We start from the raw sequence: 25199 nt of genomic DNA, 5'->3' as shown, positions 1-25199 counted from the left end.
TCTGTGATCGACTGTCTCTGCCTGCTCTGTTCTCTCCTCTATCAGCTGCTCCTGCCTGCAGAGTGAATACTGTCCAGTCATTGTGAGGATCAGCTTCAGCTGCTCCGATTATTGAACCCGTCAGAACCCCACAGTTCGGTCAAAACATAGCATGAGGGAGACAGGGTCTAAGCGGAGAGAAAAGGCGGGCGGCCGGGACAAGTCCAGCAAGGAGCCCAAAGAACCGAAGGAGGCGAAGACGGCCCAGGAGCAGCAGGACGTGGAGATGCCGGAGGAGGAGGCTGCTAACGCGGCTAAGCAGCCTAAAGAGCAGGACAGCCTTACACTGGAGGGTAAGCCCGGGTTTGGTGTTCGGGTAGAGACGGGGGTGGGGGGTCCAGAACGGAAGTCAGTGTGGTTCTGGACTCTTCCAACCAGAAAAAACAACCTGTTAGCCTTAGCCCGTTAGCATGAAACTAAGTACTGCTAGGTGTCGTACGTCGAAAGAAAATGGCGTAAAAAAAAAAAAAAAAAATCAAAATGCGGTTTATCTTGTGTATCTGTTGTGAAACAGATCAGAACATGTCCAGAACCAGAACCAGGCTCTGGCCTGACGCCTGTCCCTATCGGAACCGAACTCGTAAACAGTGAGACAGCAGAGATGCATCATCACCAAACTGATTGACTTGTCTGTGAATGTTGCTTCAAATCAGCCCAGAAATGTTGTCAGGTTCTAAACATAAATCATATTTTTTGCAACCAGTCCACCCAGTCTGGGAGTTTATACTTTTATTTAGAACCGTTGGTGTTCTGTTTAGACAGGCACTCCAGATTGGACCAGTTTAAGACAGTTATAATGGTCTTTTTGTAGTGTCCCCTTCAGCTCAGGTTCCACCTTCTCCAGTCTCCAAACCGTCTCTGCAGACTGAAACACAGGCTGGACGAGTCAAAGGTCAGAGGTTAAAATGTAAAATGGAATGGAATAATGTTTTTTTTGGTCCAATCAATGGTGAGATCCACATTGTTCCTGCTGCAAAGATCTGGACACACATACAGACTGCAGGTACAGATGCTGTGCTAAATCTCAACAGCTGAGTGGAAGAAGGTCTTCATGAGAGGTCTCTGATCTCCTGAGGACCTTCGTCTCCTCAGCAGAGGGATTTGTCAGTTTAAACATTTCCAATACTTTGTGGATTGAAACATGAGGTCATCATAGATCAGCTTCTTGGCTATAATAAATTCTGCTGAACCTCCATCAGTTTGAGCTGAAACATCTGGATCTTCTTGTATATGACAGTTAGTATTCATCAGATGAGACGAAGATCAGTAGATGTAGGGGTTAACTGCTCTTTTAGAATGTGTGAAATTGTCAGTGATCTTCTGAACTCCTCCCTCATCTTCATCTCCTCCTCAGACATCAAGGAGCATGTGAAGCAGATTGAGAAGGCCGTGTCAGGAAAGGAGCCTCGCTTCGTCCTGCGCGCCCTGCGAGCGCTGCCGTCCACCAGTCGCCGCCTTAATACCAACGTGCTCCACAAAGCCCTCACTGGATTCTTCACCAGCAATGCCACCACTAGAGACTTCCTGGTGGGCTTCTTGGAGGAGGTAATCAGAAGCAGCAGCTCTGGTTTTCATTGGTTTAAACACGGATGCCCGTGGTCCTTTCAGGAGAAACTGAACCAATCGGGTTTTTAATTGAGCTGTCCTCTCTGTGTGTCTCAGCCCATGGAGATGGCGGACGGAGACATCCAGTTCCGTCCAAGGACGGGGAAAGCGGCATCAGCTCCTCTTCTTCCAGAGGTGGAGACGTATCTCCAGCTGCTGCTGGTGATCCACCTGACCAACAGCAAGAGATACACAGAGGTAGGAACCACACACTGTTACTGTCCCAATACCTGACTTCCATCAGTCGGCAGATCTTACTGTTGGTTTAATTAGGAACGTTTCTGAACTTACTGGTGGACCCAGTCCATGAATCCTTATTATAGTTCTGGTTTAGTAGAATATTTGAGTCCTGCTTCAGGTACCATCCAGGCATGATCTCCATGTCTGGTCCAAGGTCTTCTTGTTTAAAGTTTTCCTTTTGTTGTGATGAAAAACGTTTGATTCCTCACTAAGGAGAACATATGACCATAAACTCCGTCTGTCTGCACACATTTTAACTCCAGGAGGAAGAGACCTGTACGGATGAGCGAGTCGGGGATCTGGTGCTGCCCAGATTGGCTGCAGTTCATTACTTGTAATAGAACTTCATTAAAAACATTCTGGTGCCCTTCATGTGTAACGAGCCGCTGCCGGCCCAGTAACATGGATAGCAGAAACTGTTAGAGATGCAGGTCGGAGTTCTGATGAACCGAGTTGACTTGTTGAATTTTCATACCGTGGTGATTCTCGAGAAGCTGCATCTACTGGTCTGGTCGGGTATGTGATCCGAACCCCTGTTGGCTATGTAAGTCTGTCGTCCACAGAACCCGCTACAGAACGTTTCTCTGAACTTGTGAGTTCAACTTATTTGTTGTTTAATATGTTTAACTGTGAAATGAACCTTGGTTGCTTTTTAGGCAAGGCAGGTTTATTTATTTAGTAGCGAGACGATTCAAAGTGCTTCACATGAAGGAAAAAATAAGAAACATATTAGTCAAAGTACATTACAGTCACATAAAGGTAATTCAAAAGTAAAGAGAATAGAAAGATTGATAAGAAAATGAAAGGAACTGACTGAAAACTTAACTAATAAAGTTAAAATGGCCCAGTCAAAGGCCGCTCTAAACAAGTTTTTAATCTTTATTTAAAGTAATTTAGGGTTTTTCCAGTTTTCTGGGAGTTTATTCCAGATTAGTGGAGCATAAGAACTAAAAGCTGCTTCTCCATGTTTGGTTCTGGTTCTGGTTCTGCAGAGTAGATTTGAGCCAGAAGACCTGAGAGGTCTGGATGGTTGATACACTGACAACAAGTCTGTAATGTATTTTGATGCTAAGCCATTCAGTGATTTATAGACTAACAGAAGTATTTTAAAGTCTATTCTTTGAGCTACAGGGAGCCAGTGTAGGGACTTTAGAACCGGGCCGATGTTCTCCACTTTCTTAGTTCTAGTGAGGATCCGGGCAGCAGCGTTCTGGATCAACTGCAGCTGTCTGATCCACTTTTTAGGCAGACCTGTGAAGACACCGTTGCAGTAATCAATTCTACTAAAGATGAACGCATGAATTAGTTTTTCAAGGTCCTGCTGAGACATTAGTCCTTTAATCCTGGAGATGTTCTAGCTCCCATGATGGAGCTCAGCTAGCGGCGCAGCAGGCGGGGGAACTGAGCTCATTTTTACGAGTACATTTATGACGTTTGTCCAGGTTCTCCACCTCCCTGCTCCTCGTGTGTTCCTCTGCCATACGTTACAGTAGCTACTATATCTGCTGTTCTAGGTTTGGTCCATGTCTTCTAGAATAGGAATCCAACTTCTCCAGGATGTTGATTTATGCATTTGTTGTCAGTAGAGCAGAACTTTAAAGAAGATTATGTTTTAATCATTTCTTCACTTCATTTAGAAAAGATAAGATTTGAGTTTTAAAGAGTCATATACGAGTGCTTGTGTTTAAGTTGACAGAGTCTGGACCAGGAACAAGTGTAGATTGACTAGAGGTCCCTGCTGGTCAGTGAGAAGCTGGACCTGGTTACTGGTTTCATTCAAGTAGTTCTGTGAAGCTGAGAGGATGCATATGATCAGACGTCATTCATCTGTTTTTGCAGTTCTTCTCGTATACTGAAGGTGGCGCTTATCAGAGATGTTACACGTTCAGGAAGGCTGTAGATGTTTGTTCTGGAAGCAGAGTTCTGTCTTCGTATCCTGAGGGAGGGAATCACCTGGATTTATTACAGCTATAATGTGTCCCCCTGCTGGACCAGAACCTCAGGGTCCGGACCAGACCGAGCTGATCCTGATGGTTTCTCTGGCTGGAACAGTCATTGGTGTACGTGACCCTGACTCTGCTGCTGCTGTTCTTCTGGTTTCAGGCTCAGAAAGTTTCTGACGAGCTGATGCAGAAGGTGAGCTCGAAGAACCGCAGAGCTCTGGACCTGGTTGTCGCTAAATGTTATTATTATCACGCCCGAGTGTACGAGTTCCAGAACCAGCTCGATACCATCCGCGGGTAAACACACACACACACACACACACACACACAGACAGAGTACTATATGAGCTGGTGGAGCAATGCTCACGTCTCTGCTCCATGTTTTGGCTCTAAATTCTGCCCCTGAACTGACGAGTCTACCGGGTCCGTTCCAGGAGAGCTTCCATCCTGCAGCTTTTAGACTCCTCTCTTCTCCAACACCTGAAACACAGGTGTGTCTCTGCAGAGCTGAATGCTGATGAGGGAATGCAGGTGTGTTGGAGCAGAGGTGCATCTAAACGCTGAGGGATGGAAGCTCTTCAGGACTGGAGTTGGAGACACCTGGTCTAAAGCTTCTGTTGATCCTCGCTACACTTTCTTAAACTAACAAACTAAAACTCCTTATTTCTGTAGCACCAACCTCATTTATCTTTAAGTTAGTGCACCGTCGTCTCATTTGAATATAAAAGGTTCTTCTGCTCCATGGGAGGGAAGGTGACTGAGTCTGTGTTTTTAAAATGAAGCATCTCTTCTGCTGTAAAAGGTTCCTCTGGAGGTTTGAAAAATATAAAATCTGCTTTGATCATTTTCCAGGTCTAGATATATATAAAAAAATGAAAACTTTTAGAGAAATGTTTGGATTTCAGAAGAATTCATGTTAATTAATAAGATTCTTACCTTTTGATTTGAACATTTCCCCACCCTTTCACTCCCTGTTTGGTCATCAGAAAACTTCACATTCAGGTTGAGCTGGACCCGTAGTTCTTAAACTGGGTCTAAAATGCCAACGGAGAACTAAAACTTCCTAACAAATCTTTACAAACAACCTAAAGACACAGACAATGACCAACTATGTTTTAAAGAATCTGCATTTAGTCTGGAACGCTTTGACTAGTCTAGAAGCTGCAGATTAAGAAATGAAGCCGATCTAGAAAGTCTTCCTGCTTTATTATTTGGACCCGACATGTTGAGACCCAACTACTGTTCAAGCAGGTTCAAGATTTTTACATTGGAGTCCAATTCACAGAATCTCCTAAAAATGCTAAAATCACAGAATGAGATGCTGGAAAGCTTTGAAATGTTCTAACGTGTGAAGATCGCTGGGGGATGCTCTCCATTTCAAACTAAATCACATGACCTCTCTCGCTGTCTGGTCCCGCTCAGCTTCCTGCACACCCGGCTGCGCACGGCGACGCTGCGCCGCGACGCCGACGGTCAGGCCGTGCTGCTCAACCTGCTGCTGAGGAACTACCTTCACTTCAACCTGTACGACCAGGCCGAGAAGCTCGTGTCCAAGTCCGTGTTCCCCGAGCTCGCCAACAACAACGAGTGGGCCAGATACCTCTACTACACAGGTGGGGAGCTCATCCGTGGGGGAGGGTGTGGGAGGAGAGGCGGGCTGCAGAGGGCTCACCTGTGTCTGTCATGTGACCTCTGCAGGTCGGATCAAGGCCATCCAGCTGGAATATACGGAAGCTCGCAGGACTCTGACCAACGCTCTGAGGAAAGCTCCGCAGCACACTGCAGTGGGCTTCAAGCAGACTGTATGCACACACACACACACACACACACACCTTTTGTCCTTTTCTAAGCTAAAGTTCTGTTGGGTCAGGTGGTGGGTTACTGTTTCTGCTTTTGTTAAAATGAAAGTCTTGAAAACAGTTTTGGGTCCATGATGAGATCTTGGAGTCGAGGGTTTTGTTCCAGGGTTGTGTGATTAAAACATGTTCAGAACCTGCCAGAACCATGATGTTGTCTACAGCAGATTAAAGAGCTGATTCCTGGCTGAGTGGACCAGAGGCTGCAGAGACTGGTCCGGTCTCTCCAGGACTGTCACTATAAAAGTCCTTGTCAGTAAAAAGTCGGGTTCCTTAAATCATAAAATTCTAGCTCGTGTTCTAGCTCCCAGATGTTCTGATTTAGTGAAGTTTTCCTCATCGGAAAAATTAAGCTGCCTTCCCCTGTTTGACCAGAAGGGGAGCTGTTGATGCATGTTTAATGGCTGGATCAGTTCAGTGTGTAGACTAAAAACCTGGACCTGATGACCTCAGGTTCAGCTTTTTCCTGCTTCCTGAGCAGGAAGATGTGAAGTTCTGTTTGGGTTCTGACGGGCCGTTCTGTGTTTGTGTGTTCAGGTTCACAAGCTGCTGATTGTGGTGGAGCTGCTGCTCGGAGAGATTCCTGACAGGCTGCAGTTCAGACAGCCGTCACTCAAACGCTCCCTGATGCCGTACTTCCTGCTGACCCAGGGTCAGTGTCCACACATGCTGGTTTCAGTTCTCCATCAGAACCACAGCTGATCACTGCAGGACACCAGGCTCTAAAACCGGGTGGTTCCGGTTATTGTACAGATTATTACATCAGTGTGGGACAAAATAAGAACATATATCTGAGCCCTTTAAATGGTTCTGGACTTCTGATTTCCAGCGCTCCTGAACTAAACAGGGGGTACCAGGTAGAAGGGTCCAGAAATACTGACTTTTCAAAATAAAACCAGATGACCACAGAAAGAAATGTTTTATGTCTTAGCATTTATTCACAATGTAAGCAAAGAAACAATTTTATTCCATATTTAGGAGGTTTGCGTCAACTCCTGACTGACGGTGTGTGTGTGTGTGTGTGTGTGTGTGTGTGTGTTTGTGCGTGTGTGTGTGCACGTGCATCCCCCTCAGCGGTGAGAACCGGGAACCTGGCCAAGTTTAACCAGGTCTTGGAGCAGTTTGGCGAAAAGTTCCAGGCTGACGGGACGTACACACTTATCATCCGCCTGCGACACAACGTCATCAAGACCGGTGAGCCAATCACGGGCCTCAGCTGTTCTCAGCCAATCACAGCTGTAGCCTTAATGTGTGTGTGTGTGTGTGTGTTCAGGCGTTCGGATGATCAGCCTGTCATACTCTCGGATCTCTCTGGCCGACATCGCTCAGAAGCTGCAGCTCGACAGTCCCGAGGACGCAGAGTTCATCGTTGCCAAGGTAACCAGGATGTCAATAACTGATGTCAGACTGATATCAGTGGGCGGAGCCTAATCTGACCGTACTGTGCAGGCAATCCGTGACGGCGTGATAGAGGCCATCATCAACCATGAGAAGGGCTTCGTTCAATCAAAGGAGACCATAGACATCTATGGGACCAGAGAGCCTCAGCTGGCGTTCCATCAGAGGATCTCCTTCTGCCTGGACGTCCACAACATGTCTGTGAAGGTAACGGATCAATGTTCAGATGTTCCTAAAGATAACAACTACGCTCTGAAGGTTGGCTGTAGGTTCACTGTCATGGAGAGAAGAAACGTCACATCTGTATGAAGAACAAAGGAGCTCATGTTTCCTTTAACTGGTTTACCTTAAACCACTTAACTGGTTGGACTGATCAGCTGCAGCTTCATGACCTGACTCTGTGTCTCCCCCTGCAGGCCATGAGGTTTCCTCCTAAAGCATACAACAAGGACCTGGAATCAGCAGAGGTAACACACACACACACACACACACACAGTTTCAGGCAGTTTCTTCAGATGCTTCAAGATGTTTGAGAACAGCAGCAGCAGAACAGACTGAGCTTCACTTATCATCTGAAGAAGGAATAAAGTTCTCCTCAGATGGGCTCAGGGACGGATCAGATTAGACCTTCAGCAGTGAGGACAACCTTTTGCTGAATGGATGGGAATTTAACTTCCACACAGACATGAACTGAGATTATTTCCAACATCAGGAGGTAAAACGTTGCAGATCCAGCCAAGCTGCCATGATCTAAGGCCATACCATCACAGGGCCTCCTAAAACATGTTACTGCAGAGTCAGAGGCAACCAACATTCCCAGATTATAACGAGGTCTGAGTGATTCGTCCTAGAGAAGAGCCAAGCACACACAGCAGGCACTGATCCAGTGTGATGGTTTAAGTTTGTTTCTCTAGAGCATAAACGCTGTAAAATATTTCATATTAACAGTTAAAATCATCTGTCTGCTCCACAGATACTGAAAAAAGAAGAAATGTGTTTCATTTATTCTTTAAAATGAATATTTCCAACTTTATGAATGTAAACACAGATGTCCAACTTTAGCGATTCTATTGGACCATTTAAAGCCAGAGGAGTTTAAACTGGGAGCTGATTGAAACTAAATACTGGGAATATTCAACCAGTACAACCTTCCCTCTGCTAAAAGATGTAGCTCTCTACCAGGGCTGTTTTCTAGTGTAAATTGCTCCTCTGGTACCTTGATTTGGAGCGGTTCTTTCAGGGCCCAGAGAAAACTCCCCTGCGTCATGCAGTGGAAGCACATAAGTCTGTTTTAATAAATGTTTTAATAAATCGGCAGTAGACGGATAAACTGAACCGAAACAGACAGGCTGGATCAGAACCGTTAACCTGAGATTAATGTTAGAAAAAAATCCATCCAGAACAGCCTGTCTCTGTCTCTCTTTGTGGTGCATTCAGGAGCGTCGGGAACGGGAGCAGCAGGATCTGGAGTTCGCCAAAGAGATGGCTGAAGACGATGACGACAGCTTCCCATGAGTCTCTCCACGGACTTCCTGTTCAAACAGGAAGTGGTAGTGTGTTAACAGATCACTTATTACCCACAATGCTCCCTGTTTCCCCTGTTCCCTGTGTTGCAGCTTTAAACTCTGCTGCTGTTTGTTTCTGAAACCAATAAATCTTGTCTTTGTTTACTATGCTGGTGTTTTTACTGAGCATGCTCAGAAGAGCTTCACCTGGAGCTCCGCCGGGAGCTCCAGGTGCCGACAGAAGACCTGTGGGAGAAAAAGCTGACCAGGATACAATAAAATCACCTTGAATTCAGAGACTTTATGATCAGTGATGTTCTCCCTTTCTGGTCCTTGTCAGCATTCCTGCTGCTGAACGTTGCAGCTACTGCAGTGGAGCTGAAAGACCAGGTAGGAGAACATTGGTGATCTGCTCAGGATGTAAAGGTGATCTTAGCTTCTGCTGTGGACTGAGAAAGAAATGGTTCTCTGGGAAAGTTCTACAGAATATCCAGGTTTTTCACTTGGTCTGAAGGGTTTACTGTAAGGGCCAGATGTTCACGTTGGGGTTTGTCTATAAATCTGTTGTAAAAAAGCGTTATTGAGCTGAATATCTAGAAGCTGTCCCATCTAAGGTCTCCTAAAACACGTTCCATACTCACAGCTAACATCAAAAGTGCCACAGCGACCTTAAGAGCTGGGAAGATTCTTCAACCGATTGGCTGACCTGGTTGTCCAGGCTGGTGCTGCGCTAGTCGATGATGACCTCTGGCCTGCTGGTGCTCCCGTCAAAAGATGAGATCCTCCAAAACTGATCAATCTGAAGTCACCAACAATGACCTTCTGCCCACTGCATGAAAGCTCTTGGTCCCAACACATACCTCATGAGGAATCAAAATGGAGGACCACCATTATGATGATCGTAAAAAGGGCACCAATGTGTCTCCGGCCACCAGGAGACAACAGTGTATTGCGTACATACTGTCTCCTGATGACATCACCTACTGGTAGCAGAAGAAGTGTGAGACCTATAATTGAACCTTGAGGAACACCATATTTTAGACAACAATGACTCCAACACAGCTGATTGCTTCAGGTAACTGCAGCAATCCCTCCTCCAGGGAGATCATTCAGGGTCAGTTCTACATGAACCTCAAGGAGCCTTCAGTGAACCTGCAGTCTGAGAAGGAAAGGTCCAGTTGGAAACATGTGGAACAATCAGACCTCTGATGTTTGATCGATCTTGGTAATTCAGAACTTTACCTGTAAGGAGAGTTTTTCTGTATTTAACAAGGAGCCAGTGAAGAAAAGCTTTATTTTTTAGCACCATTTATGCACCGAGGAACCCATCGTTCCTCCTGTTTCTAAATGGTTACAGTTAGAACAATCTTTAAACATCAAACTGACAGATTCTTTCTGGATAAACATCTTAAAACCAGTGTAATATAAGTTGAAGCATTTTGGTCTCCAGCAGCTTCTGTTTGATTTCCTGTTGAACTCATTTATTCTTTAATAAATTATTTTAAATACTGCATTTATATTTAATCAGTGATCAAAGTAGAACATTGTGTTAGCTTTACAACTACATGTTGATCCCAGTTTGATGGAATCAGAAGAATCTCTCAGACTCCAGCTGGAAACTGGATTCATAGGTTCCTCCTTGGATCCTAAAGCCCAACGAGCTTCAGCTTGTGGAGGAGGTGACCTCTGAAATGTTGAAGAAGAAACTACTTTAGGTTTTATGACTGTACTAATTGTGATTTTCAAGAAATACCTGCAGTCAGAAGTAAAACATTTAGAACTTCTGCACCAAAGGAACTGGCTGTGAAACCTAAAGCTGAACTGGACCAATCAGGTGTTTGGATTGTGGGATGGTGCTGCTCCTGCAGAGGACCCTGGGCAGGTCTCCAGTCCATCAGAGGACAACACAGAGACATGCTAAGTCCTAGGGCACAATTTAGAGGGACCAGTCATGGTTTTGGACTGTGGGAGGAAGCAGGAGAACCCAGAGAGAACCAACACATTCATAACGAGAACAGGCACTAATAACTCTGCACAAAGACCTCAGGCCGGGATTCGGACCAAGGACCTTCTGCTACAAAGGAATTGAACTCCGAGCCAATTCACAACTTTTTTGCAAACAGCCCAGTTGTTTTCTAGCTGTACCGAATCTTTCCCGTACAGTCTAATAATACCGTCGGGTCCAGCACTGAACATTAAGGTTAGAAAGGTCAACTTTGTATGAAGCAGCAGCAGAACCATGAGGCCGGGAATGAAACTGAAGCTCAAACTGAAATATTGTTTCCTACGTCACATTTTCTCAGTTCATTTTTATTGAGCAGAACTGAATCCCTGTGAAAATAATGAAATGATGACAGAACTCTGTGCGAATCAAACAGAATCAGCTTGTCCAGAAAATGAGATTACAACATGCCAGTACCTGATTCACACCACAAACTGCAGTTTTTATTCTAACACAATACAACAGGAAGGAAACGCTGGAATTTGATTTCTCCGGCTCAGGATTGGTGGATCAACGGATCTCTGACAGGAATAAAGTCTATAAGGAAATGAGACTCTCCAAGTTTCCTGCTGACTCACAAGCTTCCAGGATTTCTTAAAGAGCGACACACACATGATGACACACAGGAAGACAAAGCACACTGACACAATGAAAACACACCCAGGTTAATACTCATATGCACCTTCTGTACGTTTCCACTCAGATGCCACCTCCTGACCCTCATCCTGACCCTCATCCTGACCCTCATCCTGACCCTCATCAGGGTCAGCAGCCTGACAGCATGTGAGGTGACCTCTGACTTTGTGTTTCCAGACTTGTGATGGAGGAACCGCCACCTTCTCTAAGACTCTCCTGCAGGACAGTGTTCATGCAGTCAGGAGGATTTCTGCAGTCGATCTGTAGCTTCATGTTAGCAGGACAGTCAGATGTTTCATAGATGGAGAACGGAGCTATAATGTTCCCTCTGCATCACATTGAGCCACACAGGCACTAACAGGAGATGATGGATGATTCCAGTTTATTTATGAAATTAGAAAGAGAGCAAAGAAAGACCAAACAAATGAGCTCTCACTCTTTTTACTTTTTCTTATGTAAAAACATTTTTTCACTTGTTTTTTATTTATTTATGTTGTTCTGAATAAAAACGATGAGTTTCATAGAGGATTTCTGCAGAAGATTCAGATTTTACAGAATCATAAAACCCGCATGAGAAGATAAAATAAATCAGTAATCTGATATATTGCCAGGATGCGGGACACAAGTTAGAGGCTTTAAATATTCTACAGGTGCCGCTACTACTGTCTGGAATGAGAGGTGAAGGTGTTTAGGAACCAGGAGTCCAGATATCTTCAAGTGCAGATAAGATGGTGAAGATCTGGAGGACCGAGAAGCTGAAGGTGACCTCTCTGCTGGTTACTGGTGTGTAAACACACTCAATCCCAGGTCAACACCGGGAAGTGATTTAAAGTCCACTGCAAAAGGTGCGCAGCCACGTGATTTACCTGCCAAGTCCCCGCCCAGCAGGCTCAGATCGCGCTGTTCTCCGTGTGCGCTGCGCGCCCCCGGTTTGGACAGCGGTGACGCATTCAGGTTTTCAGAGACTTCGTAACTCCGGGTTTGCGGCATGACTCTGGTCCCCGTCAATGGGAAACCCCGCGGCGGAGCAGAGCGCAGATAAAAGGTCCAAACTGATCCAAATGGAAGCTGAAAGAGAAGCTCCGGAGCTGCGCAGCGGACACACACTGACACAAGCACACGCACGGCCGCCCTGATAGACATGGACACCTGGACAGGTAGGTCCACAGCTGGGACACATGACAGCCGCAGAGTTCTGAGAACGGGGTCCAGGTCCTGGTTCTGGACTACGACGGGAGGGCGGGTATGACAGGCTGGTGGTGCCAAAACAAAGAAATAAGTAAAAATGAAAGTGTTAAATGTGGTTCATTGTTGATATTATTGACACTAGCATTAATAAACAGATTTATGAGTGGAAATATGTCTAAACGTCCCCAGATGTTTTCTACTTAAATCTGGATTTATTTGGTCTAAAAGTTAAAGATTAACAGACATCTAAATATAGATGTTCTTTAGACGAGACCTCTGGGAACACAAGCCAGAACCACCAGCCTGTCATCAGATCTGCACAGAGGGAACTTGGCTGGACTTTGTTCCTCATGATGTCCTGGAGACACACGGTCAGCCTAGCATCACCTGTGCTTCATGAACCCTGCTGAGATCTCTCAGGGTTCTCGTTGGGGGTACTGCTTTACAACTGGGCTGCAGTTCTGCAGTTCTGGTTGGAAGTTGGTTGATGTTTTGGTTGTTCTAGTTCTGAGATGTGTTCCAGATCTGGTAGGAAGTTATACTAACAGTTACATAAAAAAGGAAATATTATTTTCCTGCTTAAAATCCAAATTTGCTCCGTCCTTCATGATATCCAGGAGGCATGTTGGAGTTTGCACTTCCTACACAAATGCATGTTTTCTGCCTACATTTTGACAATTTAACTGAACAGAAAATAGACTGAAATTCAATATTTTAGACCCTGAAATGAAGTCAAACAATGTTGCATTTTAACTTCAGTTCCAGACTTTTCCTGCGCTTCTTCCACATTTTCAGTTTTGTTTCTGGGATTTATAGGTTTTTAAGTTCTTACGCTCCAACTGTCTGAACTGAATGAATCTAAATGAGGGAGACTTACGGTCCAACCATTTTTAAATCAGCAGGACCACAGTGTTGATTCCGGTTGCTCAGTGTATCGTCTTTATGCTTCCTGTTAAATATTGTTTTCTGATTAATGATGATTTGTTTCCTTTCTCCAGTCACCATCTTGCTGCACTACTTGCTGTGTGCATCTTTAGTCCAATCAGCTCCCGTCGGCTTGCCATCCAACTTGCCGCCTGCATTCAGAGAAACAGCCGTGGAGGCGAGGACCCTCAGTGAGAAAATCCTGAAGGACATTTCTGCAGCGCACACTGCTACGGTCAAGGTAAACATGTGTTTGGTTGGTTCTGCTGGTCTTCACACAGCAGTTTCTTCTTCTTTGGTTCTTAACGCCGTTCTGTCCTCCTCAGGATTTCAGCCTCGATTCTTCGAGTCAGATGTCAAACCTGCAGATGATGGGAGTGTCGATGGGGATCCCTTCCTCCCCCGTCCTCAAAGTGCTGTCTGAACACTTCACCCTGGTCAGTCTTCTGGGTCCAGGGGGGCTGGGTTGGGTCTTTTGGAGGGTTAATGGATTTAGGAGGTTGCCACTGTGACTGAAGGGTTTTGGTTTTGTGTTACAGGAGGGAAGTTTAGGCTGTTTTAAGGTTTCCTCATGGGGTTGTAGGGTTAAATGTAGACAGTTTTTTGTGTGTTTAAGAGATGTTCTGATTTGCTGGGTACTGGACAGTATTTTTCTTCTCCGTGGTTCTAAAAGAACCATAGAGATAGTTTTTATGATTTACTGGGCTTCTTTTTTTTCAGTGGTTCTTAGAAGAAGGTTTAGGCTTATTATCGTGTCTTTGAGGGGTTTTCATCTCTTAAATGAGGTTTGTTGTAGTTTTGACAGGTTTCTTGTTGCTTTTGAAGTGGTATGCTCAAAGTTTCCGGGTTTGTGGACATTTCAGGTGGTTCTTAGGACTATTTGGAAGAATGTTTTTTGACTTCCACAGAGTTCCAGGACTTTGAATGATACAATGATTCCATAAATCTTTGAGAAGGTTCTAGAGCTTACTACTTGTTGAGTTCTTATGCTTAGTCCATTGGGGTTTGTTATGGGTCCTTGAGTGGATTCTTCTGGTGATAGTTCGGTTTCTGTGTGGTTCCTTTGTGGAGTTTTTAGTTTCAAATGGTTTGCGGCTCATTCAGGGCTTGGTTTGAGTATTTTATTAGGTTTTAGTTATCCTGAAGGTAGTCAGGATTAGGACAGTTGACTGTTCTCCTTCATTGGTTACTTAGAGAGGGAGCCGTTTTTAGTGACTAGTTTTTTGTTTAGGGAATTTCTGAAAGTACTTATGGAGTTCCTGGAGATACAAAGAGAAAACCGTAAGGGTCATAGAGGTGTTGTCATGCTTAGTTGGTTGTTTATTCAGTGGTTGTTTCTATCTTTATGAATTTATTTTTCATCTTGTTCCTGTCAGCTTTGGGACAATGATGTTATTTCAAGGTTCTTCAGATGGTTCTAAAGGTTTTAGATGGATTTTTGAGCCTTCACGCCTGGTCCCATGGGTTTCTACATTATGATAGCTTTTAAGATCCCTGAGCATGTGCTTATGGTGATCATAATGCCCCATTTCAGACTTTGTTTTACTTACAGTAATTTGAGGTTCACTCAGGGCTTGTTTTGAGTCTTCTGTGAGGTTCTGAGCCTTTATAGACATTTAACTCTGGAACGTTGTTAGTTAATTCAAGAGTTAGATTCCAAAATGTGTATTGTTTAGAAGGGTTCTGTAAGGGTTCTGTAAGGCCTTCTGGAGCTCCTAAAGGTACTTGGAGAAGCTTAATGGGTCATTAAAGTTGTTGTCGTGGTTACTTGATGGTAGATTCAGTGACTGTGGGGAAGTTCCTGGTGATCCTTCTTTCCTTTAGTGGAAATGTTCTCTGTCTTTTCCTTGGTTCCTGTCTGGCTAGGGGATAATGAGGTTAGGATTGTTTCACAAGGTTCTTGAGAAGTTTCTAGAGGTGTTTGAGGGATCTTCAGTCTTTTCTACCTTCATTGGTTTCTAAACCACTTAGTTGGTGTCACGTGTTTTTATTGTTTAGGAGGATCATGTAACGTGCTGTTTTTATTTGTTGCCCCCTACAGGACATGTGTGTGAGCCGAATGCTGGCAGGTGTTCAGATGTACCAGAACCTACTGGAGGTTCTGTCCAGCAGAACGAGTGGTCTGGAGGACTTAAAAGCGGACCTACGCGACCTATTGAACCACATCAATAAGGTAAAGCCTCTCGTCAGGTGAGCTGTGTGACTAATGGTCATGTGATCAGGCGTCTGACTGGCTGTCTGTCTGTTACAGCTGACAGAGGCACAACTCGGAGAAGACTATTTGGATCAGAACCCCATTTCGGACCTGGATTCTCATCTCCAAGACAGCTACAGTGTCCAGGTGGCGGTCCACATGACGCTGACTCAGCTGCGCTCCTTCTGTCATGACCTGAACCGTACCTTCAAAGTCCTCATCACCTATAGGCCATGACCTGCAGGTACATGCTAAGCCCCGCCCACCAGGAATGACACGATGTAACGATGTGGACTTTAAAGATCTGCAGGATCAGAGCTCAGCTGAGATCATATGAGAGGATCTTTACTGCTCAGTGATCAGCTATTGATGATCTGCTGCGTGTTCTTTCATTGGACTCTTTAAAGGCTAAAGCAGAACAGACTGAAGGATCCAGAGAACCTGATACAGAGAAAGCTCATAGTTTGTTTCTGTTCTGCAGTAGCTGCACATTAAAAACCTAAAAGCTGCTTCAGTTTATCAGACCATGAACTGCTGAGATATTTCTAGGAATGAAGATGGATGACGTCCTCTTCCTTCTTACCTGCTCATCTCCACACTGAATCAGATCCAGAAGAATCCTGAAGGTCTGTGTCTGTTTCGGCATGTCGAGCTGCTTCATGAGTTGGGGATCAGCAGGAATGTGAGCGCTGCCGCAGGAAGAAATGTGTTGAAATGTGTACTGACCTTAAAGTTAAGAAGAAAGAGCTTATTGTGAGCCTGACAGAACCCTGCAGGTCTGGACCCGCTCAGCGCATAGATGAACTCTCTTCTTCTGCTGTTTATCTTGTTTCACCGCAGTGAAGCTGCAGACAGAACAACTACCAACCTGCAGAGTTTGATTTATAATCTTCTGACTGTTAATGTTTACGAACCCCTGAGGCTGAAACACGGATCAGATTCTAACATTAATTACAGCAGAAACAATTAGATCAACCACATCTTACATTTATTCTCCTGATGTTTATTCCTCCTTATCTCAGGACTACAGGAACATTAGGCTGCCACCTGCCAGCGTGCTGAAACACATTTTTACTCCTCTACCACCAAAAGATATGTTTTTATATAAACGGTTATCTTGTTCAATTTAATTATCATCAGAGAAACAGGTACTTCCTGTTTCTGCCTTTTGCAGTAAAGGTTTCTTTACTAAAACACTTTTGTTCTAAAGCAACTGCAGGAAGAGAAAGTATCAAGATCTCTTTGAGAAAACGTGACCAGTTTATTTGTTTATGTTTTTGAGGTATCAGGGTAACAGAGAGGCTTTTATTGTGAAAGCCCTGATGGCTCCCGTCAACAAAAGGAGCTTTTATTTTTGTTATTTATCAGCTGCAGATTATTTATGCTATTTTTTAAGTTATTGATAATATGTATTATTTATTGGTGTATTTATTACTATTGGTTGGTTGTGGGTTGGGTTATATTGTTAGTGTATATTTATTAGGTTTTAAATGTGAAGCTGAAACACTGAAAACGTTTGAGGTCGAACGCCTGATCAGAGCTCAGCTAGCGGGGGGGGATGATGTCAATGATGACATCACATCCACATGTCCTCTCATGACCTCACATAACTCAGGTTGAATCCTGGATATTTCTATCTTTATGTTTCAAAAATAAAATCATCTGAATTTCTAAATAAAAGCATCTCAATATCTTTTTTATATTTGATTATTTATATTGTCTTTATGTCTGGAATACATCTAGATTCAACTCTGGAGAAATATGAATAAATTCTTGATTTTTATTTGAAAGACAGTTTAAATGTATTAATAAATAAAAGTATTTATTTATAGTTCAAACAGTGGTTTTCTTATTTTTCAGTAAAAACTACTTTCAGTTTATCCCTCTTGATGCAATATTGTATTTGTGTTTGCATTTGTCTGCATTGAACTACTTTTAAACATAGGACTCAATATAAATTCCTATTTTGTATTTATGTAAATGTATTAATTTATATATTTTTGAATAATTCTCTTAGAAATAGAAAATAAATACATAAAGTATTTCATATGGTAACAAGATCATACCTGAAAGAACCAGATCCTGGAGACAATCAGCTGCTCTGAGCCTTGAAGATGAGGAGATGAAGCACAGAATCAGAGCTGCTGCTCCTCCACATTAGGAGGAGTCAGCTGTGGTTGTTCATCTCACCAGGAGGTCGTTTGGACACCTCCAGAGTTGAAAGGCTCTGGTTTAGGTCAGTTAGAATTTCCAAAATGATTCGTATTTGCTACAAGAACAACAAGAGATAATTTTTATTATTTCAAAATCAGAAGTTTACATACACTCAGATCACTGTGCCTATAAACAAGCCTTGTTGATGATGTCATAGCTTTATAGGTTGCTGATGGATGGACGGACAATCTTCTCTGATTTTGCAGACTTGGTGAAGACACCCAGCAGGACCCAACATCTGGTCAGGAGCGACTGGGTCTGAGCTCTGTTTGGTCCTGTAGGAACAATAGACAGAGTTACTGGAGGTTTAAGGAACTCTGATGCAAAGCAAACAAACTCAGGTGTTGGAGAACCAGTGGAAGAGCAGGCTGAATATACTGGAGTTACTGGAAGGCTGATGCCTATCTCCAGCAGTCATTGAGTGAGAGGCAGGATACATCCTGGACAGGTCTCCAGTCCACACACAGGGCAAACAACCAAGCACACATTCATACCTGAGGGTAACTTAGAGAGACCAATTAACTTAACAGCCATGTTTTGGACCGCAGGAGGAGGCCAGAGTACCAGGAGAAAACCCATGCATGCACTGGGAGAACAAGCAACCTCCATGCAAGAAGACCCCAGGTTGGGATTAGAAACCCAGACCTTCTTGCTGTAAGGCAACAGTGCTACCAGCTGTGCCACCGTGTAGTTGGTAAGTAATATCAACACCATAGATTACGTTTCTGTACTGCACGAGTCCAACCAGCAGGGGGCGCTGCTACAACAAAAAACAACAGAGATCTTGATGATGAAAACAAGGTGACACTGCAGAGAGGTTTGTGTTTGAGTCTGTTCATATCTCTGCTAGCTGTATATAAACTAAAAAACTCAATCATTAGCTTTATTTTACTATCTACTCAACATTGATGCATATTAACAGCTAAATCCCTTCATATAAAGTCTAATTTCAGCACCTGAAATGATCCGGAAAGAAGGAATGATCACAAATCTGGAAATATGATATAGATTCCTGTCATTTATTCCTATTTTCTATCATTTATATAAAATATTTCTGTTTTCAGCCTCGAAGCCTAAAAATCATCTGTTGTGTTTTGTTTTTTTTTAGTCACATCATCCTCTGCTGTCTTTGTCCATCCCTCCGTCTCCTCCATCCAATCCTTTCCCTGCTCCTCCTCCTCTTCCTGCTGTTGTCCTTGGAGCTGCTGTTTCAGGAACAGGCTGCAGTGTTCTGCTGAGTAGCAGTGAAACAGCATTCATTCGTCAGCAAGCAGCTTTCAGCTGAGCGCTAGAGTCCCTCAGGAGGAGACTCCAGCTCCCAGAATCCTATGCTACAGCCTCAAACTGTCTGAAGATCCGAGAGAAACCTCATAGAACTCTGGGAGACGTGGTCCTCGTCCATCAGCTGCTCACGGAGGCATAGGGAGGAGAGGGTGACGTGCCATGACAACAGTCAGAGGGAGACGCACTCAGAGGTGAGAGCATCTGTTTGTTGATCTTTCTGTCTCTTCATCCTCTCCTCTTCATCCTCCGTCTCTTCGTCCTTTGTCTTCTCCTGGCCGCTGTCAGACCAGTCCCATCCCTCTGGGTCTGCCGGCCGGAGCGCTGGGAACATTGTGTGTTTGTCTCAGAACAGCAGAGACTGTGTGTGTGTGTGTGTGTGTGTGTGTGTGTAGGGGGTGTTAAAGCATCTCCACCCATCCTGAGCAGCAGCAAACGTCCCCCTGTAGTAACTTCATGAGATCCTTCAGCAAACTGAGCAGGAGAAACCAAAAAGGAACCCACAGAATCAGGACATGACATAACAGGAAGATAAAAACCAAACATGAATCCAACATGAACGTTTGAACCAGGAGGATCCCACAGCAACAGAACCATCTCTTACTATCAGTGGCTGTTCTCCAACTGTTGGAAGATCAGGACAGTAAGCTCTGACTGCGTGAACCTCAGATTCAGGAGGAATATTCTGGTTTCAGTCCTGGGTGAGGAGGATTTTTCCATCCTGAACTATTAAAACTGATAGCTTGGTCTATGCTGCTGATAATAAGTCCCACCGGTTCCTGATGAGCTCTGAACTCTGTCAGTGCTGTTTGTCTCAGATTCTGTTCAGAACTTTTAGGAACAGAATTTCTGGGTGCAAAGCCAAACTGGAGAGCCTCTGTTTAGAGGAGTCCTCACATTTCAATGCTGCTTTATGCAGAAAATGTGTTCCTTGAATCTTCATGGGGTGGTAACTTCCAGCAGTTTGAAGATCAGCAGCTGAAAGCCTGAAGCTGTTTCCCAGCACCAAACATCATGGATGGCTACCTTCAACTTACTGCTTCATTAGTGGTGGTAGAGCAGAGTGGCAGATCAAGAGGTACAGCGTCTGCAGTGAGGTAGATGATGTACCGATCTGTCAGGTACATCATCAGGTACCGCGCTTTAAGGTTTATTACTGGCCATGGTCCTCCTTTAGCTTCAAAAAGCTGGATGTTCTGTACAGGTTTACACTAAACAAGACATGGTTCAAAGCTTCAACTACACCAACAAGTTTCAGTCACATTTCAACAGCAGTAGACATCATTTTAAGCACTTTTTGTCACCTTTCACATTCAAAGCAATGTCACATTTTCATTCTGAGGATAAATTGCAAAGCTTTCATTTGACCACTTGATGAAGGTTCCTCTGGTCCTGAGCTGTAGGTAATGAGAGAAGCAGGGAGAAGAAGCTGAGAGAAGCTTCCTCTGCAGGATGGCTGGATACAGGATGAGGAGATTGGCTATTGGCTTGGATCACTGGTTCAAGGAGCCAGCTGAGGTGATTTAGGAGTCTAGGAAGGAAGCTGCAAAAACGCCTTCTTAGGGAAGCGCTTCAGGAATATGCAACTAGAGGAGGGATGAGTGGATGGATGGATGGATGGATGGATGGATGGATGGATGAGTGGATGGATGGATGGATGAGTGGATGGATGGATGGATGGATGGATGGATGAGTGGATGGATGGATGGATGGATGAGTGGATGGATGGATGGATGAGTGGATGGATGGATGGATGAGTGGATGGATGGATGGATGAGTGGATGGATGGATGGATGAGTGGATGGATGGATGGATGAGTGGATGGATGGATGGATGGATGGATGAGTGGATGGATGGATGGATGGATGAGTGGATGGAGGGATGAGTGGATGGATGGATGGATGGATGGATGAGTGGATGGATGGATGGATGGATGAGTGGATGGATGAGTGGATGGATGGATGGATGGATGGATGGATGGATGGATGAGTGGATGGATGGATGAGTGGATGGATGAGTGGATGGATGGATGGATGAGTGGATGGATGGATGGATGGATGGATGAGTGGATGGAGGGATGGATGGATGGATGGATGAGTGGATGGAGGGATGAGTGGATGGATGGATGGATGGATGGATGGATGGATGGATGGATGAGTGGATGGATGATGGATGGATGGATGGATGGATGGATGGATGAGTGGATGGATGGATGGATGGATGAGTGGATGGATGGATGGATGAGTGGATGGATGGATGGATGGATGGATGGATGGATGGATGAGTGGATGGATGGATGGATGGATGGATGAGTGGATGGATGGATGGATGAGTGGATGGATGGATGGATGGATGGATGGATGAGTGGATGGATGGATGGATGAGTGGATGGATGGATGGATGGATGGATGAGTGGATGGAGGGATGAGTGGATGGATGGATGGATGGATGGATGGATGGATGGATGAGTGGATGGATGGATGGATGAGTGGATGGATGGATGGATGGATGAGTGGATGGATGGATGGATGAGTGGATGGATGAGTGGATGGATGGATGGATGGATGGATGGATGAGTGGATGGATGAGTGGATGGATGGATGGATGGATGGATGGATGAGTGGATGGATGGATGGATGGATGGATGAGTGGATGGATGGATGGATGAGTGGATGGATGGATGGATGGATGGATGAGTGGATGGATGGATGGATGAGTGGATGGATGGATGGATGGATGAGTGGATGGATGGATGGATGAGTGGATGGATGGATGGATGGATGAGTGGATGGATGGATGAGTGGATGGATGGATGAGTGGATGGATGGATGGATGGATGGATGGATGAGTGGATGGATGGATGGATGGATGGATGGATGGATGAGTGGATGGATGGATGAGTGGATGGATGGATGGATGGATGGATGGATGGATGGATGAGTGGATGGATGGATGAGTGGATGGATGGATGGATGGATGGATGAGTGGATGGATGGATGAGTGGATGGATGGATGGATGGATGGATGGATGGATGGATGGATGGATGGATGGATGGATGGATGGATGGATGGATGGATGGATGAGTGGATGGATGGATGAGTGGATGGATGGATGGATGGATGAGTGGATGGATGGATGGATGGATGGATGGATGGATGAGTGGATGGATGGATGAGTGGATGGATGGATGGATGGATGGATGGATGGATGAGTGGATGGATGGATGAGTGGATGGATGGATGGATGGATGAGTGGATGGATGGATGGATGGATGGATGGATGGATGGATGGATGAGTGGATGGATGGATGAGTGGATGGATGGATGGATGGATGGATGAGTGGATGGATGGATGAGTGGATAGATGGATGGATGGATGGATGAGTGGATGGATGGATGGATGGATGGATGGATGAGTGGATGGATGGATGGATGAGTGGATGGATGGATGGATGGATGAGTGGATGGAGGGATGAGTGGATGGATGGATGGATGGATGGATGGATGAGTGGATGGATGGATGGATGAGTGGATGGATGGATGAGTGGATGGATGAGTGGATGGATGGATGGATGGATGAGTGGATGGATGGATGGATGGATGAGTGGATGGATGGATGGATGGATGAGTGGATGGATGGATGAGTGGATGGATGGATGAGTGGATGGATGAGTGGATGGATGAGTGGATGGATGGATGAGTGGATGGATGAGTGGATGGATGGATGGATGGATGAGTGGATGGATGGATGGATGGATGAGTGGATGGATGGATGGATGGATGAGTGGATGGATGGATGAGTGGATGGATGGATGAGTGGATGGATGAGTGGATGGATGAGTGGATGGATGGATGGATGGATGGATGAGTGGATGGATGGATGAGTGGATGGATGAGTGGATGGATGGATGAGTGGATGGATGGATGAGTGGATGGATGAGTGGATGGATGAGTGGATGGATGGATGAGTGGATGGATGAGTGGATGGATGAGTGGATGGATGAGTGGATGGATGAGTGGATGGATGAGTGGATGGATGAGTGGATGGATGGATGAGTGGATGGATGAGTGGATGGATGATCTTTAAAACACTTTCTAATGAAAAACGTAATGTTGATGGATCCAGCAGGAAAGTGTTGCAGCAGTTTCTTCCAGCTTGTTTGCATTTCTGGGACTCTGGCTCTTTGGGTGTGTTTGATGTGTGACTGCAAGGTTTTCAGAGTATCTGTGAGCTGTTGGGTGGGTTCTGGATCTCATTGTTTACAGGTTTTTCTGTGTGCTGTCAGGTGGTTCTTGTTGCTCAGTGTGTGCTCCTCCCTCCTTCAGTACATCCATCTGCTTGCTGCAGGCTGTTGGCCTCATGCCCCCTCTGTTCTTCTCCTGCTTCTCTCATTTCTAGCTCTGTCTCTGTCTCTGTGTGGCTGTGGATTGTTTTCCTGCTGACTTGAACGGGTTCTCTAGACCATTCAGTTGTCCTTCAGGGGTTCTGAATGTCTTCCAGGGGTTTTCTCTGAGCTTTAGCTGTTTTGCCACTTTGTTGGAGTCCAGTTTTTCACTGTTAGCTATGGATCCTTACAGAGAAGGAGAGGAGGTATCACAGAGATGTTAAAGCTTGTTGAAGAGTTACAGATGTTAACAAAGACAAGAGGTTCCTGTGTGGCACATCAGCTTTTAACAGATCTGGATCCAGGAACCAGGACCTCCAGTGATGAAATGGGTCAGCAGCGTCAGCTGAGCGACAACATCTCCCTCCTGACTTCCTGCCCCGAGACTTCATGTGTCTTCACAGAGCAGCAGTGTGTTTCAGCTGAATCCTTAACGAGGCTGTATAGAGGTTAACTGCTCAGGGAGGCTGGTGGAGAAGGAGGTGGAGGAGGAGGAGGCTGGGAGAGAAGGAGGTGGAGGAGGAGGAGGCTGGGAGAGAAGGAGGTGCAGGAGGAGGAGATGTTTGCAGGGTCTGAGATGAGATCTATTTATCTTTATTTAGGAAACTGAATGCTTAACATGGACCAGTGGGTTCTGTTTTAGGTCAGAAAATCTGCTCCATAGTTATTGTGTCCTAGAAGAACCAACCTGGATCAGAAACATAACATAAAAACATAATGATTTATGTCCTTTCAGGGATACCAGGCCCAGCAGGAAGCAGAACCTGCACCCGCTGGGATGTTAGAGCATGTATCATCTTCTGGTTCAGATCCAGATGCACTCAGTTCCTAGAACACCATCAACAGAATCGTGATGAACCTCCTCACCAACAGAGCTGTCACAGAGATAATGTGTTGATGCTGCTTTCCATCACCTCTTTCTGTCTCATGGTCCTCCTTCTGTCTTCTGTCTCTGAGCAGATAATCAGAGCCATGTCTGCAGGCCTGGAGGACACAGACAGCGTCTTCGGTGAGTCTCACAGAACTTTTCTTCATCAGACTCATCTACACATTACACATAATTATGTTCATTGATTTGTAATCTTTTCGTCTGTGCACGTTGGCGCCACCTGAGGGCCAGAGGAAACATTACGACATTAAACTGATTTATTTAAATGGAATAACTGAACAGGAAGAACTCAGCAAACATTCCTCTCAAAAACATCTAAAATGCCGCAGGAATCTGGTTTCCTCATCCTCCCTCTTTGTTCTCTAACATCATCTCGTTGTCCTCCTCCGCCTTCTGATCCATCCATCCATCATCACTCCATCCTCTGTTTCATAAAATCTCCATCTTCTCTCTCTCTCTGCGTCGCCTGATTTTACTGCCCACCACATCTTATCTCCTCATCTCTGCTTTTCACCTCCCCCACCACAAGCCCCAACCCTCCCCTCAGGTTTACCTCCCCCATCCATCCTCCCCTCTGGGAAATAAACCTCCATCAGCCCAGTGTGGTGGTGCGGGGGTTTCCTTAAGAGGAGAGCAAATGATAACGTATGCTGCTTTGCTGGTCGTCATGGAGATCGGAGGTTAATAAATTTAATGACAAAAGTTATGGGGCCCAAAGCCTGGACGCAATAAGCTGTTTTTGGGTTAAGGATTAGCTTTAGCACTAAGGTGTGAATTGGATTTAGGTTAGGTTTAGGGTCAGGGTTCAGCCATAGAAATGCATGGAAGTCAATGCAACATCCTGGTGAAGACAGAAAGACATAGTGTGTGTGTGTGTGTGTGTGTGTGTGTGTGTGTGTG

At 45.0% G+C, this 25199-nt stretch overlaps 3 protein-coding genes across 9 annotated transcripts in view; all 3 read left to right on the top strand.

Moving 5' to 3' along the window:
* Positions 1-19: 19 nt before the first annotated feature.
* On the top strand, positions 20-8754 carry LOC124865001 (26S proteasome non-ATPase regulatory subunit 3-like). Of its 2 annotated transcripts, XM_047359977.1 has the most exons (13): positions 20-332; positions 851-931; positions 1394-1584; positions 1702-1842; positions 3988-4124; positions 5250-5440; positions 5526-5629; positions 6221-6335; positions 6758-6877; positions 6957-7060; positions 7133-7288; positions 7498-7548; positions 8519-8754. In XM_047359977.1, the coding sequence occupies exons 1-13, from the start codon at positions 152-154 to the stop codon at positions 8594-8596; spliced, it is 1650 nt and encodes a 549-aa protein (XP_047215933.1). In that variant the 5' UTR covers positions 20-151; the 3' UTR covers positions 8597-8754. The 2 variants fall into 2 exon arrangements, with proteins under 2 accessions (XP_047215933.1, XP_047215934.1); XM_047359978.1 differs by lacking the exon at positions 851-931 and having other exon boundaries at positions 23-332.
* A 1616-nt stretch (positions 8755-10370) lies between these two features.
* LOC124864094 (granulocyte colony-stimulating factor-like) lies at positions 10371-17223 on the top strand. Its single transcript, XM_047358725.1, has 5 exons — positions 10371-12381; positions 13411-13577; positions 13663-13773; positions 15378-15509; positions 15588-17223. The coding sequence occupies exons 1-5, from the start codon at positions 12366-12368 to the stop codon at positions 15765-15767; spliced, it is 606 nt and encodes a 201-aa protein (XP_047214681.1). The 5' UTR covers positions 10371-12365; the 3' UTR covers positions 15768-17223.
* A 1767-nt stretch (positions 17224-18990) lies between these two features.
* The window catches only part of LOC124863964 (sterile alpha motif domain-containing protein 14-like), a 14616-nt gene continuing 8407 nt past the window's right edge, over positions 18991-25199 (top strand). The window contains exons 1-2 of one of the 6 annotated variants that reach the window (XM_047358552.1): positions 18991-19219; positions 24147-24419. In XM_047358552.1, coding sequence (XP_047214508.1) covers positions 24308-24419 — 112 coding nt within the window. In that variant the 5' untranslated portion in view covers positions 18991-19219; positions 24147-24307. Of the gene's footprint in view, positions 19220-23413; positions 24420-25199 lie in introns of those variants that run through there. The other 5 variants (XM_047358553.1, XM_047358549.1, XM_047358550.1 and 2 more) reach the window with 5 other exon arrangements.

Source organism: Girardinichthys multiradiatus, chromosome Y, assembly GCF_021462225.1.
Source record: "Girardinichthys multiradiatus isolate DD_20200921_A chromosome Y, DD_fGirMul_XY1, whole genome shotgun sequence".
Taxonomy (NCBI): Eukaryota; Metazoa; Chordata; class Actinopteri; order Cyprinodontiformes; family Goodeidae; genus Girardinichthys; species Girardinichthys multiradiatus.
The sequence above is the reverse complement of the archived record's forward strand: the minus strand, read 5'-3'. Positions and strand labels throughout refer to the sequence as shown.

Excerpts from the sequence above, each read along its gene's own strand:
- LOC124865001 (XM_047359977.1), top strand. The coding sequence starts at position 152 with ATGAGGGAGACAGGGTCTAAGCGGAGAGAAAAGGCGGGCGGCCGGGAC. Across the intron at positions 5,441-5,525 it reads CAGATACCTCTACTACACAG|GTCGGATCAAGGCCATCCAG; the intron begins GTGGGGAGCTCA and ends TGACCTCTGCAG. Across the intron at positions 7,549-8,518 it reads AGGACCTGGAATCAGCAGAG|GAGCGTCGGGAACGGGAGCA; the intron begins GTAACACACACA and ends TGGTGCATTCAG.
- LOC124864094 (XM_047358725.1), top strand. Across the intron at positions 13,578-13,662 it reads CGCACACTGCTACGGTCAAG|GATTTCAGCCTCGATTCTTC; the intron begins GTAAACATGTGT and ends TGTCCTCCTCAG. Across the intron at positions 15,510-15,587 it reads TATTGAACCACATCAATAAG|CTGACAGAGGCACAACTCGG; the intron begins GTAAAGCCTCTC and ends TGTCTGTTACAG.